The 15,771-nt window shown below is 38.0% G+C and overlaps 1 protein-coding gene across 1 annotated transcript in view; it reads right to left on the minus strand.

Annotated features, from left to right (window-relative positions):
- LOC128995486 (replication factor C subunit 5) overlaps positions 1–15,771 on the minus strand; it is a 78,788-nt gene that overhangs the window by 45,342 nt on the left and 17,675 nt on the right. The window contains exon 3 of the mRNA XM_054420535.1: positions 630–757. Within this exon, the coding sequence (XP_054276510.1) occupies positions 630–757 (128 nt within the window). The remainder of the gene's footprint in view (positions 1–629; positions 758–15,771) is intronic.

The following is a 15,771-nucleotide window of genomic DNA, read 5'->3' on the forward strand; positions in this document are numbered from 1 at the left end:
GAAGTCAGGACACTTCAAGGCCGGGAGTATGTTCAGTTCTTTTATCTAAAATTTTTCTTTAGCCTGTTTAGAATTTTTAAATTACTAAAACAGCTGATGATATAAAGATAATCCATTGTATTATATAAATAAACATTATTCCTTTCTGTTCTTCTTGAAAACATAACTTTTATTTTTTCTCTCTTAATTTTTCATTAATTTACTCAAACACTCCACAAACAGTGTACTGTAAAGTATTGTAGCCTAGGCTACTTTAATTGTTTTTTAATGAGGTCAAATCCTGACCTATATTGACTGACACTGGTTCTGAACCTCGACTTAGCGAAATTCCTGCAAACCTAACCTCAAAGAAAACCTTAGCAAGAATTTGAATTATTTTTAAAAACTTCAATTTCTTCCTGGATTGTAATTTTGCTTTAGAGGTATTATTTAAGGTTTGGGAGGTCATAAGAGCCACTTAAGCATGTCCTATTTCCCTGTAGCAAAATAGGAGCTACTGGTGTAAAAGCATGTTAATGGCAACAAATACAGCTTTAGTTACAAACAATTTTGAAAACCCTTTGAAGTTTTTATATTTGCTAAATCTTGAGGTTCTTTAGAGAGGTGAGTGGATCACATGTTTTACTTACCATTGAACTAAATTGGCTAGGAGAATATAACTGTTTGGCACAAGCCAAAATGGTACTGGTTTTCCCTGTCCCTGGAGGTCCATAGAATAACAAATGAGGCAACTGATCTTCTTTGATGAAATGATTTACTGAAATAGACAAGACATTTAGATTGATTTTGAAGTACCAGGAGCCTTATTCAATAAGTATTAACCTGTATTATCATGTATAAGTTTATTATTGAATCGAAACACTTGCAAAACATCTCATTTTTCTCATTGCCCAGTAGCATTTGGATAATTCCGTTGTTTATTTTTAAAGTGTAGCTACGATTGCAAGGCATTTCAAATTTTCAAATATTGTCCACTTGCAATGTGGGTGCATAATGCTTATTCAATGCATACACATATAAGCATTGCATATCTCTAATGATTTATATATGTATATCTAAAGCATTAGAGATATATGTGCTTTATATATCTCTAATCTATATGAATATATATCTCTAATCCGCCGACATGACGACTTTATAGGATTGAGAAATTTCAGACTTCACTGTGCTGACGTTCTACCAAACTGCGCTGACGTCGAACAGAGATTATTTGACTCTCCTGCTCAAAATGATCAGCCTGTTGTTCATCACATTGCTCGGCCTTAAGATCTAAAATTATTTTACTACTTTCATTCTTCGATGCGTGGCTTGGCTTAGGTTCTAAAAATTTGGTGAGATGTATGGGCTGGTTGGATCTGGTTGGGTTGTAAACCAAGTGGTAGAATTTGTTTCTCGATGATTGATTGTAGCTTCTCTCCCTTACAAATTCTGTAAGTTAATATTTTCGCTTCAGAAATCTTCCGTGTTTAATTTTTAATCTTGAAAATTAACCTTGAGAACCTTCAACACTAATATGTACCTAATAAACTAACTAAATACAACTATTCTTTAAAATGTTAAGTCCAAACTAATCAATGCAGTTATTTTTGTTTACGTGTTAAATCAAGTTATGACAATAAAAATAACCTGTAACAATTGTTTTTGTTAACTGCCGCTACAAAAGTCATATATAATAACATGGGCACATTCAAGGGCTGTATGACAGAAGCCGGCTTTTCCAGCGTTGTGACTAACTCCAATCGATTTCTCGTGGCCAAATACCCCATTTTCAACAACAAAAAATTTAAAATCCACGGAGGAAAATAAAAGTTTGCCCGTTGTTGTAGATTGAATGAATAAAACCATTATAAACTAAATTACCTTTAGTTAGGCTTTATTGAACATAGAATCTACCATGATATAGAACTAACAATATGAAACAAACTAACATCATAGTAAACAAAAACAACTTCTAAACATTTGAACAGATGTTACAATGTACAGATAGAAAGGAATTATATGACATTCTTCCCCTCCTAGCTGACATAGTCTTTTAGATACAAAGGCGGGTGTTTACTTCTGGAGCTTCTCCTTAGAGCAATCTGGTCCTGATTCAGTCTTTCCTCGTCTTGGAAGATAGGCTCAGATCCAGCATCAACTTGAGAACTTCTTTCATTTATTTGTAGATTGGTGTTTGAGTCTTCTTCATGTCGTAAATTGGTGTTTGAGTCTTCTTCATGTCGTAGATTGGGATTTGAGTCTTCTTCATGTCGTAGATTGGAGTTTGAGTCTTCTTCATGATGTGACACTTCTCCTACAGGTGCTAATTGCCTGGAACTCACTGTAGTTTCACGGCCATCTGCATATCTTATGTGAGAATACTCAGGATTCCCCTCAAGGAGCAGTACTTCTTCAACGAGTGGTTCGTATTTCGAGCTCCTGACAGGCCGTTTCATGAGCACTGGACCTGGATTCATGAGCCAAGATGGAGTTGTCTTACCATTACTAGATCTTCTAGAAAAGAAAAATAGTCTTTCATGCGGTGTTGTATTTGTTGAAGTACACAATAACGACCGGATAGAGTGCAAAGCTTCTAAATGTACTTTTTCCCAATCAGATATGTCCAGATTTTTACTTTTAAGTGATAGTTCGATTGTCTTCCATATAATACCAACATACCTCTCAGCTTGTCCGTTGCCCTGAGGATTGTAAGCTGTTGTACGACTGGTAGCAACTCCTAGTGAACATAAAAATGATTTTAGTTCTTGAGACATAAAACATGAACCTCTGTCAGAATGAATATAAGCCGGTACTCCAAACATTGAGAAAAGTTCCTTAAGTCTCAGAATAACAGTCCTAGCAGCTGTGTCTTGAGTAGGGAACGCGAATGGAAATCGAGAGTATTCATCTACGACTATTAAAAGATAACGATTTCTACTCTTGGAAGGAAGTGGCCCTTTAAAATCTATATTCAGTCTTTCGAATGGTTGAGTAGCTTTGATAAGTTGTCCTTCATGTTTGTGGAATCGAGGTTTTACCTCTAAGCAGGTTCGACAGGAGGAAGTTACTTTTCTGATCTCATCCAGTGAATAAGGCAAGTTTTTACTCCAAGTCCAATGATACATTCGAGACGCTCCTGGATGACATAAAGCGTCATGTAGTGATACAAGGTTTGATAAACTTCCTTCCATCGATGAACACACCCTGGATAAAGCATCTGCTGTTTTGTTCTCTTTTCCAGCTCTGTAAATGATCTCATACTTATAACAGGATAACTCAATTCTCCATCTCATTATTTTATCATTCTTGATTTTGCTTGCATTCCGATCACTGAACATGAATGCTACAGATCGTTGGTCTGTTATAAGGCGAAAGTGTCTGCCTATGACGTAGTGCCTCCATTTTCTTAACGCTTCAACTATTGCATATGCTTCTTTCTCAATAGATGAATGTTTCTGTTCCGAGTTAGTAAGTGTTCTAGAGAAAAACGCTACGGGTCTACCATCAATAGTCAAAGCTGCTCCTATTGCATGATTTGATGCATCAGTTTCAACTGTTAACAACCCATCACAGTCAATCGAAGAAGTTACTGCATTAACAATGTCTTGTTTAAGTCTTTGGAATACACATTTAGCTTCTTCATTCAGTGGAAATGAACTTCTGTTTAAACAGCTCACCTTCTCAGAAAATTTAGGAATGAATTGTGAATAGTGGGAGAACATACCAAGAGCTCTGTGAAGAGAGTTTGAGTTGGTTGGAATGGGAAGATCTCAAAGTGGTTGCAGACGATCTGGATCTGGTCTTATTGATTTATGACTGATTACATAACCTAATAGATGGATCATGGCTGTAGAAAACTTGCATTTATGTTTGTTCAAGGTAAGATTATATTTGGAAACAGCTTTCATAATGTAGTAGAAGTCATTATAGTTTCATATATGAACAGTCATAATTATTAGTAACGGAAGAGTTATTATGTTTTGCGGGGTGGCTGCACTGTGCACTGAGCCCTGAAGTGGGATGATTCGTCACGGCTCCTTCTTCTATGTCCACCAACGATAGTAAGTGGTTCTCTCTTAATTACTGTCCACTTTTCTTGTGTTCTAACGTAACGGTTAGGTTACGACATTTTGGCGCAGTCGGTAATAAACCTTTTTATCATAGTTAGGGTAGTACGCGATAACAGTTGTTGTTTTAGTGCGTATTATAGTTGAGATGATTAAAAATGGCGAGTATTAGTGTTGGCAGGATTTCTGAATTTAATCCAAGTGAGGAGGACATTGTGCCCTATTTGTTGCGCCTGAAACATTTTTTCAAAGCGAACAATGTCAAGAAGGAGAACGAGGTGTCGGTTTTAATTACAGTTATTGGTCCCAGGGTTTTATCGGTCCTATCCGATTTATTATCACCGGTAGAGGTAGATTCTAAGACCTATGATGAACTTGCAGCGTTGTTGAAATTACATTATGCGCCCAAGAAGTTGGTTGTGGCGGAGCGATATGTATTCTACTCTCGTGTGCAAAAGCCGGGCGAAAGCATAGCGGAGTTTGTGGTTTCAATAAAACATTTGGCTAGTTCGTGCAAATTTGGTACCTTTTTGAAAGACGCTTTGAGGGACAAATTGATTTCCGGCATTTCTAATGAAACTATCCGGCAGAAATTGTTGTCGGAGGAATTGGACTTTGACGAAGCTTATGCGTCAGCGCTCAGGCTGGAACAGGCCGAATCGCAGTCAAGCCTATTTGTGCAACCTCGTGGGGACATTGCGAAAATCAATGTGAAAAGTCAAAATAGGCCTAAAACTTTCATGCATAGGAGTAGTGAAAATCAAAATTCTAGAAACTCTTGCTGGAGGTGTGGTTCTGCGGGTCATTGGCCTAGTGCGTGTGCGTTCGCCAGTTACAAGTGTCACGGTTGTCAGAGAGTAGGTCATCTCAAGAAAGTGTGTAAAGCCAAGAAATCTTCTAGTTTCCATGGTAAAAAGTCGACACCTAGGATGGGGGTCCATCAAGTGGAGGAAGAGGTAGGCCTAGGCCTAGAAGTTCCAATGGCAGAGATAGGTCTGTACAACCTTAAATCAGGATCAGACAACGGCTACAGTTGAACCTCGTTTGTACGAACCTCGATAAAACGAATTCCTCGATAAGACGAATTTTTTTAAATCCCCTTGACACTTTCATATAGGTCAATGCTAAAAACGCCTCTATACAACGTAGTAATTAAGTTAAAAACCTCCATAAGACGAATTTGTTTGTGACATGGGCTAGGACTGATTAACCTCTATACAACGAATATTCTTAGCACAAAACCTCTACAAGACGAACGTGACCTCTATAAGACGAATTTATCATAATCTTAACCTCCATAGTACGTAGTTTTCAAAACAAACAGAAGCTTGTCTCAACATGAAACCCCCACCCATCCCTCCTCCTTCCTCAGTCATTGTTTGGAAAAACCTTGGAGCGAGGAGGAACCTCTATAAGAAGAATAACAGCAGCATTAAACCTCGATAACACGACCCTCTTTATTAAGAATACCTCTATAGTACGAATTTTTCCCGTACCCCTTGAAATTCGTCTTATAGAGGTTCAACTGTATAAGGTAGGCCTAGTGGCTAATGATGTATATTTAGAAATGATTCTAGATACAGGCAGTGCCTTGACTATATGTCCTTCTGAGATATTTTATGAAAAATTTTCTAACCTCAAACTTAGGCCAGCAAATGTGAAACTTACTACTTATTCAGGTCATGATGTACCTGTTCTGGGACAAGTGAATGTCAATGTTAAATATAATAATCAGCAGGCGAGTTTGCCTTTGACAGTAGTTAGTTTAGAAAGTAAGAGTCAGCCGATTCTGTTGGGGCGAAACTGGTTAGGCCAGTTGAGGTTAGATTGGCAAAATGTGTTTTCATGTAAAGCCACTGTGGATCACAGTTCTGATTTGGACATTGCTAAATTGAAGAGTAAATTTAAGTCAGTTTTTCAGCCTGGAACGGGCGAAATTAAGGGTCTTAAGGCTCATATTGTCTTAAAGGAGGGGACAGTCCCTAAGTTTTGTAAGGCGAGACCAGTGCCTTTTGCGTTAAGGGAGAAAGTTGAGAGTGAGTTGGACCGCATGGTTCAAGAGGATGTTGCGTACAGAGTTACTAATTCACAGTGGAGCACTCCACTTGTGGTTGTCCCTAAGCCTAATGGTGTTAGGCTTTGTGCCGATTATAAGATTACTCTTAATCAGTGTATTGAAATGGAACATTATCCGCTTCCACAGGCTCAAGATATTTTTGCAACTCTAGGCGGTTGCTCAGTTTTTAGCTGCCTTGATCTTTCAAATGCGTATCAGCAATTGGCGGTAGCGGATGAATCGCAACATCTGTTGACCCTAGCTACCCATAAGGGTCTGTATCGTTTAAAAAGGCTACCATATGGTTTGTCTTCAGCTCCTGCAATTTTTCAGTCAGCCATCGACCAAATTTTAACAGGTCTTCCAGGAACGGTGGCGTACTTAGACGACGTCTTAGTGGCGGCTCGCTCTAAGGAAGAGGGGCTTGCCCGTCTGGCGCAGGTGCTGCAACGCCTTGATGAGTTTGGTGTTCGAGTAAACCAACAAAAGTGTAAGTTTTTGCAATCTTCAATCGAGTATTTAGGACATGTGATTACTCGAGATGGTCTCCGTCCACAAGAAAGTTTGTTAACTGCGCTGCGTAAAGCGCCTGAGCCTAGTACTAAGGAAGAGTTACGAGCATATATTGGTCTAATAAATTATTATCATGCATTTATACCTAACCTGTCTGCTAGAATAAGCTGTTTTTATGACTTATTACATAAGGATCATCCATGGGTGTGGTCGGAGGTGTGTTCTAAGACTTTTCAGGAGAGTAAATCATGGGTGTTGGACTCAAGTTTGTTAGTTCACTATGATGTTAAAAAGCCCATAGTTCTGACGTGTGATGCGAGTCCCAGAGGGGTGGCTGCTGTTCTATCTCATCTTATCGATGGTCAGGAAAGGCCATATGCCTTCGCATCGAAAACGCCAAGTTCCAGTGAACGGAATTATTCTCAGTTACATCGGGAGGCTCTGGCTTTGATCTTTGGAGTCAAAAAGTTTCATAAGTATATATATGGAAGACACTGTATTCTACAGACTGATCATCAGCCGTTGACGGCTATTTTTGGCTCTAAAAAGGGCGTTCCTAGTATGGCGGCAGCTAGGCTGCAGAGATGGGCCTTGATTCTATCAGCATATGATTTGGAGGTTAGGTACCGGAAGGGAGTGGATGTCCCTCACGCTGATGCGTTGTCTAGGTTACCCTTAGCAGAAGCGGAACCTATAGAGCTGGATGCTAATTTTGTTTCACATGTAGATATGTGTACAGAAGTGATGAACAATTTCTGTGTTGTCAAGGACATTGCACCTATTACTGCCTTGCATATAGGTAAAATGACGGATAAGGATCCGATTCTTTCGAAGGTCCGAGATTTTGTGATGTACGGCTGGACGAGCTCGGTTGAGCCGGAACTAGCTATTTTTCTAAGGAAGAAGGACGAGTTGTCCGTGGAACAAGGTTGTTTGCTGTGGGGTTCTCGTGTAGTGATTCCAAAGAAACTGTATTCATCTGTGCTTCAAATGTTGCATGATCAACACCCGGGAGTTACACGCATGAAGATGCTGGCGAGAAGTTATGTCTGGTGGCCAGGCATGGAGAAGTCGATTGAAGACGTGGTGGCCTCTTGTTCTGCGTGTCAGTTAACTAGGAATTCGATACCTAAAGTACCGTTGCAGCAATGGCCTACAACATCAACCCGATGGCAGAGGATACACATTGACTTTGCGGAGGATCCAGAGTCGAGACAGCAACTTTTAGTTTTGATTGACACATACTCTAAATGGTTAGAGGTATTTATCATGAGTTCCATGAATTCTTCCAAGGTTATTGAGAAACTCCGTACCTTGTTTTCATCGTATGGATTGCCTGTCGAACTGGTGTCGGACAACGGAAGATCTTTTACTAGTCAAGAGTTCAAAACCTTTTTGCATAACAACAATGTGAAGTTCACATTAACTCCCCCGTATCATGCGGCTTCAAATGGATCTGCGGAGAGAAGTGTTCAGGAGGTCAAGAAAAACCTTTTGCGTCAAGTGATTGAGGAACATCAGCGTTCTCAGCGTACCACTCTTCAAATGAAATTAGATAATTTCTTGTTTGCGTACCGCAACACTCCAAATACAGTTACTGGCTTAACCCCTGCAGAAATGTTCCTGTCTTGGAAGCCTCGTACTCAGTTGGTTATGTTAAAACCCAATCTCCAGTCATCCATTGATAAAAAACACAGGGAACAAAAAGATGCAGCTGATAGGCTTAGGGGAAGAAGCAGATTTTTCTCAGAAGGTCAGGCAGTCTATGTCAAAACTGTCCAAAATGAAAAGATATCTTGGGTTCCTGGCAAAATAATTCTAAAGAGAAGTCCGGTCACCTATCTAGTGAGTGTTATTGGTGGAAAACCCCGATTTTGTCATGCGGATCACTTGAGAGCTCGGTATGCAGAAGAGGAGGAGATTTTTGTATCACCCAAGGATCCCGTTGTATCACCCCAAGTACCCAAGAATTCACCCCCGCCGGAGGATCGACCAACTAGTCCCATGATGATGCCACCTGTACCTAGGCCTACTACCAGTCCCAGGGAGAGCCTAGGGCAAGCCCAGCCTCAGCCAACTCCTGCGTCGCCGCTAGCACAGTGCAGCCCACCACCCTCGCTGAGGAAGTCTGCACGGACTGTGCGAAAGCCTCACAGGCTGGACTTATAAAATTATTAATGAATAATGGGAAGAAGAAATTTTGGTTGCATTTTATTGAAAGTGAATTTATTTTATTTTGAAAGTTGAGTTAATTTTGAATTTATGATATTGACTTTTTTTTATGGGGAAGACGAGTGTAGTAGAAGTCATTATAGTTTCATATATGAACAGTCATAATTATTAGTAACGGAAGAGTTATTATGTTTTGCGGGGTGGCTGCACTGTGCACTGAGCCCTGAAGTGGGATGATTCGTCACGGCTCCTTCTTCTATGTCCACCAACGATAGTAAGTGGTTCTCTCTTAATTACTGTCCACTTTTCTTGTGTTCTAACGTAACGGTTAGGTTATGACACATAAAATTGCTCAAGTTCCTGTCATGTTCAGCCTGATCATTGCCACAGATTGTTATATCATCCAGATAGACCTGAACACCTTCAAGTTTTTCATAAGTGATTATGTTGGTTAACGTACGTTGAAAAGCAGGGACACCATTACGAACTCCAAAAGGCACTCGTGTGAATTGGTACAAATTCCCACAAGCTTCAAATGCCGTGTAAGGTTTGTCATTTTCTGTTATTGGGATTTGATGATAGGCACTCTTAAGATCAATAGAACTATAAACTTTGTATGAAGCTACTTTGTTGACTATGTCATCAATCCTAGGGAGTGGAAATGCATCAAGTTCTGTAAAACGATTAATTGTCTGTGAATAATCGACAACCATTCTCCGTTTGTGGTTATCTGATGAAACAACAAGGACTTGTGCTCTCCATGGAGACTTGCTTTCTTCAATAATACCCTCTTTTAACAGTAATTGAATTTCACTTTCAATAAACTGATCGTCAATTGCTGAGTGCCTTCGAGATTTTGTTGCAATAGGCTTACAATCTGGAGATAGATTACGAAATAGTTCTACTGGCTCAACATTAGCTAAAGCCACACTACATATGTTGAGAGGCGACTCTTTTCCTCCAAATTGTACTTGTAAACTTGAGTGTCTTTTTAGAATGTCATGTCCTATAATAATGTCAGAACATAAGTTTGTAAGTACGCTGAAGACCACATTCTTGTAAGTATGATCTTGTAATTTAAGATTGATTTTACAGTACCCTTTTATTGAAGAACGCAGAGTTGTGGAAGCCATTGATACCTCTCCCCCATTACATGGAATGACAGGGATGTTGAATCTAAGTGCTGAGCTTTGATTGATAAAACTACCAGAACTACCAGTATCTATAAGAGCGTATGCATTGACTCCATTTAATTGTACTGGGACTACAGCTTTACTCAAACACGATGATACTGAGGCAATACAATTTGACTGATGGACTGATACCTTTACTGTAGAAGTTGGTGTTTTGGATTTTCTACATACCTTTTGGTAATGACCTTTAATGCCGCATCCTCTGCATATAGCTTCTTTAGCTGGACAAACAGCTCTATTTGTGTTTCTTAAAGCCGCAGAAGTAACATGTCTGATTGAGTGAACACGCTATATTTTCTTGAGATGGATACAATTCTGGCTTGGCAGCAGAAGGTGTTGGATCAGGACTGGACAAGTATGGATTCTTTTCAGTGATAGGTTTTGAGGCTGCAGCGTTGATTGTTGGTAAGCACTTGTCTAAGTTGTACTGTTCAGAGTGATATTTAGCAAGTTCGAGTGATCTGGCTTGAGAAACTGCTTCATCTAAAGACAAAGTAGAGCTTTCCAACAACCGTTGACGAATGTGAGGTACTAGCAAGCCATCAATGAATGTGTCTCTGATATATTCATCTCTACTTGATACAGCATTGACAGCTTTAAAGTTACAATCTTTGGAAAGTCGCTTCAGAGATTCTACGTATGTATCAATGCACTCACCAGACTCTTGTCTTCTGATTCTTAGTTTATGACGTGCATAAATTTCATTGACAGGTTTCAAGTACAACCTTTTTAACACACCAATTGCTTGTTTGTATGTTTCACAGTCATTTACATATTCATAAACGGATGGTGAAATGAAATTGGTTAATACTTTAAGCCTCAATTCTTCACTGATTTTACTAGTTTCAATAAAGTTTTCAAAAGTGTGAAACCAGTGTTTCCAATCTTGACTTGCATTGACATCATTAGGATTGGCATTAAATCTTTCAGGTCTGAGTATCCGTTCCATGAAAAAAGATTGATGTATATTTTAATAAAATCTTCTATGTTCAATAAATTGTTGTAGATTGAATGAATAAAACCATTATAAACGAAATTACCTTTAGTTAGGCTTTATTGAACATATAATCTACCATGATATAGAACTAACAATATGAAACAAACTAACATCATAGTAAACAAAAACAACATCTAAACATTTGAACAGATGTTACAATGTACAGATAGAAAGGAATCATATGACACCCGTACACACGCTTGTATATGTATAGGATAAGATGATATGTTATTGAAATGACGTTGAAATGTTTGTTTTCTATTAGTATTTTGTCTACAGACCTAACAAAAAACTCATTGCAAATAACTTTAATGAATATCAGGTTGAGCGAAAACTAATAAGTCTGTTTGGAAAGGTATGTTGCTCAGCATCGTTTAAAAAAAAAAACATGCTGTCAAGTAGAAAAGCTTCAGTTAGACACTTAACACATTGAAGATTACTGACCAGATGTAATAGTCAATAGTCAAAATTTATTTAATCTTTATCATTAGCCTACATAACATGATCTAGAATGGTGTCTAATGGGGAGGTAGGAATTGACTAACTCTGGAACCCGCTAACTGTATTTTGGACAGCGGCAACACGATTTTACAGGTGTTAACCACCGTGTCAGTCCAGTCTAGTGTGTTGTGTATTGTCAAACCAAGACTTTTAACTTGTTAAATGTAAGAAAAAAATAAAATGTTTGTTTGTGTACCTAACACTATGGTGTAGTGGTATTGCTTGTTAAGCCTGCCTGTGCTGGAAAGGGACAGCTGTTGTGAACTTGTTGTAACAACAATAACAATTTGAATGGTGGACAAACTATTAGTAAAACAAGAGGTTCTACCCGCGAATTCACGGGTGAACAGAAGCCACCATTAAATTAATTTAATCATCTTTGATTTTATACTGTATTTCATTTAAAGGGTCCAAGTTCGAGAAATTGTCATCTGAAAGGGTGTTAAAAGCAGTGGAACCTTCATACCTTACGTCCTAAGGTTGGCCAAGGTTGTACCTGAACACGCAGCTCTCTTTCACGACGTCACGTTATACTTTACTTTAATACTTTTCAATGAAATTGCGACCTGTTAAAAATCAGTGACAACCTCTTGGAACGAAGAACATACATGGTTTGTTAATCTCATATTCATCGTGTTTTGAACACCTTTAATCACTCACTTGTATCAAACAGCTAGAAATAGCTTCACTGTCCATTCGCCACACTTCTTTTGAACATAAAAGTAAATAATAAAATAAGTAAAAAAAATGTAAACGAACAAACTATATTGTCATTTGCTCTGGCCAGCTGTTGTTCACTAAATTAATCGAATAATAACTTCCAAAACATGCAAGGCGTAGCCTTATGGAAATCAGCCCGTGGGGCAGAGCCCTTAGGGAGTTCGTCCATATCAATATTTTTCGGCAAATCTACACACTCTAAGCTTCCTTTTGATGTGCCATATGCCTATATTTTTATTTGGTAAATGGCCTTAACCGTTTACATAAAATTTGATTGTATCACTTTAATAATATAATAGATGTGTATTTAGGAATGTTGTGTAATTTTGTTTCATATTGTAAAATAAAGTGAGTATTTATTTATTTAACTATAAAAAAGTTAAAAAAAACTCTTCAGGTTATGGGCCCAGGGCTGCTCATGCCATAAAACTAAGAAATAACAATCAGGGCTATTAATGCCATAAAATAAAACCAAGTAAGAACAGGGCTATTAATGCCATAAAACTAAAACTAGAAGAACTAGGATTTGTTTTTATAATTATAATAATACTACCAGAGTACCCGTCCTTCGTACGGGGTTGGCATATAAGTATAAATGCTTTTAGTTATGGGAGAGGACACGGTTTATTAAAATTTGGTCTTTTAATTTAAACGGTATTATATAGTATCATGTAGTGTCCTATAGTATCTACCATAGCCCTAATATTCTACCACTGCACCTAAACCATGAAAAAAGTTAAGTTCTCATTGTGTACCACAACTTTTTGTTGCTAGTTGGTTAAAATTAGCTCTGGTCATAAATGCAAAAAACATAATAGTGCTGCACCCTGTTGGTAAGCCTTATACATTTTTAATGCTATTTAATATCATAGAACCAACTTGTAAAGTTGAAACGGCTGACAAAATTCTTTAATTTCTTTAAATATGAATACTCATAAGGTTTACATGAGAAACTCCAGAGCCAGAGCCACTGGGGCGGAGCCTGAAAGGATTTTTGAGGTAAGAATAATATGTCTATATGTTAATCGGGAATGTCAGCTATCATCATACTAAATTTCAACCTTGTCGGTTTAGTATTTTTCGCGTTTACTTGTCACAAACATCCATCCATACATCCATACATCTATACATCCGTACATCCAAAACTTTCTGATTATAGAATCTTAATTATTTCCTATATCCATGAACAATTTATTTACAAAGATTAATTCCCTGTAAAATATTATTACAGCATTTCACAAATATTAGAACAGACTCAGTATAATAGATCATAAACATAAACAAATGAAGTAACTGAAAGAATCATACACTAATGAAATTACATTAACATATGGTTTGACAGCTCCATTTAAGTAATGTTAAATAATGTTTACATTCGGGCTTAGTGACATCATTATTTTAAATTTATAATCCTTATCCTCTCTGTTCTAATATTCGTGTAGTATTTAATATGTTTGAACCAGCTGTGTGGAATTGTGAAATCAAAATTCATTTGACAGTTAGTTCTGCTTGTTTACATTTTTAAACTTTGTAGGTTTGTTCTTTGTTACCATGGATACCATCAATCAATATTTACTTTTAAATCTCTCACCTCAAATTTTTGAAAGCCCACGGGGCAGAGCCCTAGGACAAATCGAAGCGGGAATATTTCTATATGTATCCTCGGAGCTGTAGCTTCATTTGTGTGCAATTTGAGCCCAGTCGGTTCAGTAGTTTTTGAGATTACCTCATACAAACACACACACACACAGACACCGCCTCTTCTTTATAATAGTATAGATAACAACAATAAAACCAATATAATAATGAACACAGCAGAGAACAAAGTTTTCCGGGGAGTTATTGATACGTACTTGTCCAAGGCATTCTTTCTCTTGATTACTTATAAGAATAAACTTTTAAATTAATGAGAAACAAAATATATTAAAGAAAGGAATTCACACTTTTATTTTGATCACACAAACATAAACATGAACACAGCTTAATATAAAAAGTAAAACATATGATATTGAAACAATGTACATTTAAACAGTTCAGAGGCAAAATTGTCAATGTTCCAATACTCCCTTGTTTACTTTAAGCTGTGTAAACCTTACTCGATTGGGAGGTTTTGTAAGGAACTGTCAAGTTCACCAGATTTGATTTTTAAAACTTTTGATAAACTTTCATGAAGTCATCAATGATACTATTGTCGGTCCCAGCTACTAATCCATCATCTACATAAATAAGTACAAGTAGCTTCTTCCCGTGATTGTTTTTATAAAAGAGACAGGGATCCGAGTTACTTCTCTTAAGACCTTGAGATTCAAGAAACTTTGTAAGTTTCAAGCTCCAACAACGAGGAGATTGTTTCAGACCATATAATGACTTTAGTAGTTTACACACACGTCCAGTTCCATCAGAATAACCTTCAGGTTGCTCTATGTAAACTTCCTCTGAAAGATCACCATATAAAAACTCTCACGTCTTCACGTCAAAATGACGCAATTCCAGAATTTCAACGGAAGCCGTACTTAGCACAGATCTAATGGTGTCATAACGTGCCACAGGACTAAACATTTCATTATAGTCAATTCCTTCACGTTGTGCATATCCCTTGGCTACTAGTCAAGCTTTGTATTTTTCATGAGAACCATCAGAATTAGGTTTGGTTCGAAGTACCCAACGACATCCCAGGACACGAGCTCCTTCTGGTTTATCCACCAAAATCCAAGTTTTATTTTCATGAATAGATTGTATTTCATCGTCCATAGCAGCCTTTCAGTCAGATGCATCATCCAACACCATTGCTTCCTTGTAAAACCTTGGAAACATCTGTGTTTCTGATTGAACCAGCACCAGATCAAAATTTCCACTGCTCATCCAACTTGGTACATTTTTCACTTGTTTTCCTTGTCGCAACACGTCTTTTGTGGTTTCATTTTTAGGCAATACAACACACTCGTCTTGCTCACCTCCCTCCAAAACAGTAGGAGTTGCCACTTCGTCAGTTTCCCCTTCCGTGGTTTCATTTTGAGACAATACATCACACTTGTCTTGCTCACCTCCCTCCAAAACAATAGGAGGTGCGGCTTTGTCAGTTTCCACTTCCACTGTTTTTGGAGTGATGTCAAAATGAACTTCATCGCTCGAAGATGGCTCATTATCAGGAAGAGTACTTCCTTGGGATATCTCAGGTTGGAATATAACATCATGGCTTATAACAGTTTGCCGTTTGCTAGGTACATACACTCTGTATCCATCTCTCAAACCATGATACCCAACAAAGATTCCGTCAACGCTTTTAGCATCCCACTTTTTCCGCTTTTGCTTCGGTTGATGTACAAAGCAGTTAGTTCTAAATACTCTGAGGTGTTGCAGACATGGAACACTCTTACCTGACCACAATTGCAGTGGTGATTTGCCTTCCAAAGGACTTGGTCCGGTAAGATTAAGGAGGTAAACTGCAGTATTACAAGCCTTAGCCCAAAGAAACTTCGGCAAGACTTTCCTCTGAAGCATAGAACGAGCAGACTCTACAATCGTTCGATTGTCGCTCTCAACAGAACCATTGTGTTCAGGGCAGTAGGGAGA

Source organism: Macrosteles quadrilineatus, unplaced genomic scaffold, assembly GCF_028750875.1.
Source record: "Macrosteles quadrilineatus isolate MER2022 unplaced genomic scaffold, UCM_ALF_1.0 Scaffold_1__1_contigs__length_201487025, whole genome shotgun sequence".
NCBI lineage: Eukaryota > Metazoa > Arthropoda > Insecta > Hemiptera > Cicadellidae > Macrosteles > Macrosteles quadrilineatus.